General features: G+C 46.8%; 2 protein-coding genes across 2 annotated transcripts in view; one reads left to right on the plus strand and one right to left on the minus strand.

Annotated features, from left to right (window-relative positions):
- RPS6KB1 (ribosomal protein S6 kinase B1) overlaps nucleotides 1-1,637 on the minus strand; it is a 50,735-nt gene extending 49,098 nt beyond the window's left edge. Inside the window, exon 1 of the mRNA XM_015828080.1 lies at nucleotides 1,566-1,637. Coding sequence (XP_015683566.1) covers nucleotides 1,566-1,637 — 72 coding nt within the window. The remainder of the gene's footprint in view (nucleotides 1-1,565) is intronic.
- A 2,985-nt stretch (nucleotides 1,638-4,622) lies between these two features.
- Nucleotides 4,623-6,571, plus strand: part of TUBD1 (tubulin delta 1) — a 17,915-nt gene continuing 15,966 nt past the window's right edge. The window contains exon 1 of the mRNA XM_015828078.1: nucleotides 4,623-4,792. Coding sequence (XP_015683564.1) covers nucleotides 4,624-4,792 — 169 coding nt within the window. The 5' untranslated portion in view covers nucleotide 4,623. The remainder of the gene's footprint in view (nucleotides 4,793-6,571) is intronic.

Genomic DNA, 6,571 nt, shown 5'->3' on the forward strand with positions numbered 1-6,571 from the left:
TACCCACTGTGGAGCAGCATTACTAAAGCAGCTTGAATAAGTCAGCAATGGTTTACTTATTACAGCAGTATTGTTGTGGGGAACTGCATTCCAAGGGGAGGTCCTACATTAGGGCTTGTAGACGAAAACAACAGGACTCTACCTACTCAAGAGTAAGCCCAGCTGAAGAGGAAGAAAAGTTGCATAAGCTTGCACTGCTCCAAATTTATTGCAGCATCAGTTTCCATGGACAAGAGCCCATTTCATCCTAGTGCAGTAGACAAGAGGTCAAAACTCCTGGCAATGATCAACTGACACGTTAGGCTCCGGCCCTACCAGCCATTGGCAATAAATCAGCCAACTTGACACTTTTTTATTTTTATTTTTAAAGTCACCTTGTTTGCTTTGGTTTAAAAAGCCTGGGCCCTCTTATAACGCCACGGTTTGGGGCGTCTCTAAAGAGGGACTGGACAAATTCAAGAAGGAAAAAGCGCCTCAGAAACTACAGGTAGTCTTCAACTTATGACCATAATTGAGCATAACATTTCCGTTAAGTGAGTTTTGCCTCATTTTACGACCTTTCTTGTCACAGTTGTTAAGTGAACGGCTGCAGCTGATAAGTTAGCAACCGGGTTGTTAAGTGAATCTGGTTTCCCCATTGACTGTGCTTCTCAGACGGTCACAAACAAGTCATCACATGACCTTGGGACACAACAACGGTCATAAATATGAGAGCCAGTTGCCAAGCCTCTGAATTTGTGACTACATGACTATGAGGATGCTGCAAAGGTTGTAACTGTGAAAAACCTTCCTAAGTCACTTTTTCCCAGTGCCCTTGTAACTTTGGACAGTCGCTAAATGAACGGTTGTAAGTCGAGGACTACCTGTATATGGAGGACCTCAAATGCAAAGGAGATGGGCAAGAAGCAGGAGATGCCTTCGGGGACCTTGCTGGGCTTTTCCCTCCAGCAACTCACGATTATTATACTCTTGTAATTAAGCTTTTCCTGTAATTAACCGGGCTCATTAAAAATCCCCTTTCAGTTAAGACAAGTTTAGGTCCGTTCTGTATTTTTATCATTTGCAGGCCTGCATTGCAATCAAGGCAGGGCACATAACCACCTCCCTGCGAGGTAGGCTGGATGAAGGGGGAAACCGGCCAAACATCCTTCCTTCAAGAGGGACTTGAACCCGGGTCTCCCCGGTGCCAGACCGACGCCTTCCCCGCGAGACCCTGATGGCCACGATCTTAATCCGAGAGGCTTCTCAAGCCCTCCCGGGAACAAGATTTCCTGGTGGTCTCCTGTCCCCCGTTTGGTTCTCCGAGGCCAGTCCGGGGCTGCCCTCGAGCTGGGCCTTCCTGACGTCCCTCAGCGGTCCTCCTCGTCCTCTCCTCCAAGGGGCAGAAGCGCCGCGAGGAGCCTCCCCGTTCGCCCGCGGTAAAAGGAGACGCAGGACCCGCGGAGCCTCAGCCGGGCGAAGGCGGGCCGTGGGTGAGCCCAGCCCAGCCCCGCGCCTCGTCTCGCCTCGCTCCCCTGAGGCCCGGCCTCTCCTCGCCGCCCTCGGCCTGGCCACGCCGCGCTCACCCCTTCCTCCAGCTCCTCGTCCGAGGCCGCCTCTTCGGGCTGGTCGAGGTCGATGTCAAAGACGCCCGCCATGACAACGCGCGCGGGACCGCCGCCTTCGCTGTCAAGAGCCGGGAGGGGCGTCCGGGTGAAGACTGAGGGCGCCTCATGGGCCCGCGGCACCCACCCACAGCGCCGCCATGACGGCCGCCATCGCCCGGGCTAGCCAGGCCCTGCCTCCTCAGCTCGCCGGAGCCACCGCGCATGCGCCGGAACGGGCGGACGCCGCGCGAGGCCGCGCGCGCGCCAAGCCGAGCTTGCGGCTCAAAGGCTGCCCGACGTCGCCGTGGCCATCCTAGAGGAGGAGCCGCCTCGATCCGCGCAAGCGCAACGGGTGGAATGGCGCTCCGACTCCCCGCGCGCACGCGTAACCACCCGGACTTGGCGGTCGCTCGATAAACTGGCACTGGAAGGCGGGTTCGATAAACCAGCGCTCAAGTGCGCCGGCGTCGATAGGACGCATGCGTCGAGCTCGCGACCGAGGCAGCCGACTTGCCCTTTTCTCGGATAATTCTTTCGAGACTGATTTTCCCGCCTCAGCCGACGGCCTGGGGGACGCATGCGCGAAATGAGTCGAAAGGGCCGCGACTGTTGCTTGGGGATACGCAAAGAAGGAAGCGTGGAGGGAGGCGTGAGAACTTAGGCGCATGCGCCGTGGGACGAAGAAAAAAAACGGGTAAAACGGGCTGTTGTATAACGTATATTTTTATATAGGATATACATGTAGAACGTGGATATATATTATATATATAGGCATATGTGGCTAACTATGTCAGCTGTCCATAATACAGCTAAGAATTTACGCGGTGTGGTTTTCTAATTTAAATTTGCCTTTCTGACAACTATTTTCGAATTCGTAATCAAACATATTTTGCTAATAACTTGTCTTATAATATTACAGGCTGCTTTTCTTTTCAGCAGGGGGTTGGTTTCTTTCCATCAGTAAAGTAATATATAAACATTTATTTTAATATATTTAGTATATACAGTAATAGACCATGCTAGTCTGTAAGAATTTGACTTAATAATAAGATTTGGTTGTTGTCTATTGTGTGCTAGGTATAAAGTTGGGTATATGTCAGACTCTCAGTTAATTCTAAATTTTTATTTATTAAACTTATATGCTAAATTTATAAGCAACTTGTGCAATTATAATTATACTGTATGTCTGACTCAAAAACACACACACATGTATTAAAATTATATTAACAACTAGCTGTACCCGGCCACGCGTTGCTGTGGCTCAGTCTGGTTAAATGGAAAAGAAAGAAAAGAGAAAGCGCACGTTTGTAATATGTTTAATTTCACAATGCTTGTCCCCCCTGCACATATTCTGCTAAAATTGAGACACAGGTATATTTTCCTAGATTTTCACGGGTACAGGTATGCAGGTCTTGGCGTATTCAGGTCTTTTCCCGTATATATATATATATATATATATATATATTCATAATATATAATGATAATGAACAAGTGAGTTGGGGAGTATGGGATTTGCAGTCCATTGGGGAAACATGTCACATTCCCTCTTAAATGGGTTCCTATATAGGTAGTCCTTGATTTACAAACACAGTTGAGGCCAAATTTTTGTTGCTAAGCAAGACAGTCGTTAAGTAAGTTTTGCTTCATTTTACAACCTTTCTTGCCACAGTTGTTAGGTGAATCACTGCAGTTGTTAATAACATGGTTATTAGTGAATCTGGCTTCCCCATGGACTTTGCTTGTTAGGAGATCGCAAAAGGGGATCACATGACCCCAGGGCACTGCAACCGTCATAAATGCAGGCCAGTTGCCAAGCTTCTGAATTTTGATCATGTGACCATGGGAGTGTTGCAACAGTTTTAGGTGTGAAAAATGGTCATAAGTTACTTTTTCAGTTCCTTTGTAACTTCGAATGGTCACTAAACAAATAGTTGTAAGTTGAGGACTACCTGTAATATAATGATTTGTGTGTGTTGGTGTGGAATCAGAACACAGGACCCCAAACCAATAATCAAAACTCACTATGGTATTTATAGGTAGTTCTTGACTTACAGAAGTATATGTGGTGACCGTTCAAAGTTACAGCAGCATGGAAAAAAGGGACTTACGACTGTTTTTCACAGTTACAACCTTTACAGCATCCGCATGATCTTGTGATCAAAATTCAGGTGCTTGGCAGCTGGTTCATATTTATGACCGTTGTTGTGTCCTGGGGTATCGTGATCCCCTTTTGCGACCTTCTGACAAAGTCAATGTGGAAGTTAGATTCACTTAACAATTGTGTTACCATCTTAACCACTGCAGTGATTCACTTAACATGTCAGAGCATGCACAGTCTTATTGTGCTGAGGTAACCCAGGAGTAAATACAGTAAACAGTGGTTTGTATTTAAATGGTGGTTTATATTACACTATATACAAATACACACTAGAAACAAAATACATACACATGGTGAAACAGCAAACTCCAATATACAGCAACTACAGCAGTCAACTGGACAAGAAAGAAAGACTCCAGCAAAAATCTTCCCTTTTATACTCTTAAAGGGATACACACCTGTTGAGTCATTTCTAACATTGCATCATTCTCCTTACATTACATTACATCATTACATAAGCTGTTTAGCCTTTAAATCATTATCCTGACATAACAGCTGTGGCAAGAAAGGTCATAAAATGGGACAAAACTCACTTAAGAAATGCCTCACTTAACAACAGAAATTTGGGGCTCAATTGTGGTTGTAAGTCGAGGACTGCCTGTACTGCAAGGCTGCCTCAATTAGCACAGATTCCTTCTATGTTTCTAGTTTGCTCACATGCTCCTCTTAAGAATTTGTTTTTCCACGCATTGTTCTGTGAATCAGTAAATAAAATTGGTGCTGCTGGATTCCAGGTTTAAGATGATGATTGAAGCTTGGTCGCTTCTTCTTCTTCTTCTTCTTCTTCTTCTTCTTCTTCTTCTTCTTCTTCTTCTTCTTCTTCTTCTTCTTCTTCTTCTTCTTCTTCNCTTCTTCTTCTTCAGGGCAAGGCGGCTGAGAATGTCCATCGTAGCCATTCAACTTGGCCAGTGTGGCAACCAAATTGGACGTGAAGTGTTTGATACCATCTACACAGACCTCCACAGCTCCCAGGGGTTCTGCTCCAAGAAAGAGAATGACTCTTACCAGGCAGCTTGTAAAGAGCGTTTCTTTGAGGAAAAAGCTGGAGGTAATAAGTCATCAACATAATGGCCTCTTGAAACGTTGGGGGGGGGGGCAAAGCTCCCCAACGGAGATGTCTGTGGAGATTCTCAAGTCATCCAGTTTATGGTTGTCCGAAAGATGCTTTTTCAAGAGGCAAGTGGACTTTCTTGTTTTTTCATTGAAGACGTTTTGCTTCTCCTCCAAGAAGCTTCTTCAACTCTGACTGGATGGTGGGGAATGGAAGTATTTATACTCCTTGCAGACAGCAGGTCATTTGTATTCTTTTAGAGAGTCGTTGAGGCCACTTGGAGGTTTATCTGTGTCCACATTTTGGACAGGGAGGACCGCTGGTTTGAAAGAGGGGTCAGAGAGGCCATCTATGTCAAAATTGAACAGCCCTCCCTCAACAGAGGGGGAGGGATACGACATCGTCTATCTCCAGTCTACAACACGGTCCTTTCAGCAGTGCCAAGAAGGCTCCCCACCCATTCGCACCACTCAGGTGACCCTGAGGACTCAGACAAACCTCCAGGTGGTCTCAACGGCTCTGTAAAAGGAATGCAAATGACCAGCTGTCTTCAAGGAGTATAAATCCTTCCATTCCCCACCATCCAGTCAGAGCCGAAGAAGCATCTTGGATGAGAAGCGAAACATCTTTAAAGGAAAAACAAGAAAGTCCCGTTGCCTCTTGAAAAAGCACGTTTGGAGTCCCCAAAAGAGAATTGAGATTGTTGACACACCCAGGCTGAAGAAGACTGATGGAGCATGGGACCTTGCCTATACAGAGCATTGGAAGTTACAACAGCACTGAAAAAAGTGACTTGCAAGCAATCCTCGCACTTAAGACCACCACCACATCCTTATGGTCAACCTAATCAAAATGTGGGCACTTGGCAACTAACATGGATAGTACAATGGTTGCAATGTCTTGGGGCCACAGGATCACCATTTGCGGCTTTCCTCGCCGGCTTCTCATAAGTCAATGGAGGAAGCCAGATTCATTTAACAATGACCCAGATTCAAAATTCCAAGAGGCCCCTCCCTTCACAATCACATGACCAAAATTTGGGGGCTCAACAGCCCCCTGGGCACATTTAGGGCGATTTGCAGTGTCCCACGGTCACATGACCGTGTTGTAAAACGGTTTTGCTGAAAACTAACGTTGATCCTCTTTTGCGACTTTGTGACAAGCAAAGTCAATGGGGGGGGGAGCCAGATTCACTTAAGAATAGGGTTACTAGAAGAATTAACCAGTGGAACCACCTGCCTCCAGAAGCTGTGAATGCTCCAACACTGGAAGTTTTTAAGAAGAGACTGGACAGCCATTTGTCCGAAATGGTATAGGGTTTCCTGCCTGAGCAGGGGGTTGGACTAGAAGACCTCCAAGGTCCCTTCCAACTTTATTATTATTATTATTATTATTACTAACATCAGCTGCAATGATTCACTTAAAAACTATGGCAAGAAACATCGTAAAACGGGGCAAAAACTCACTTAACAAATGGGACTTCCGGTTTGAGTTCCTGTGCCGATGGCGGCGTTTTCGTTCGCCGCCTGCTCCGAGGACGCGTAAAAGCCGCAGGAGCAGCGTCAAACAGCTGCTCTGCGGCTTGAATCCCCTTCCCGGGCAAAGGGGAGGGGAGAGAGCTTCCCCGATAGGGGTAGAACTCCTGAGCTCCCACAGTTTTATAGCTGTGGGGGTGGAAGTGAGTTCCCCCGGAGTCAGGGATTTTTCTCCGCGCTTTGGACTGCCTCCGTTCTAAGAACGAAGCCAGACACGGACTCATCCTCTGCACAAAGGAGA

The sequence above is a fragment of the Protobothrops mucrosquamatus genome, unplaced genomic scaffold (genome assembly GCF_001527695.2).
Source record: "Protobothrops mucrosquamatus isolate PMUCROS unplaced genomic scaffold, P.Mucros_1.0 scaffold4208, whole genome shotgun sequence".
Taxonomy (NCBI): domain Eukaryota; kingdom Metazoa; phylum Chordata; class Lepidosauria; order Squamata; family Viperidae; genus Protobothrops; species Protobothrops mucrosquamatus.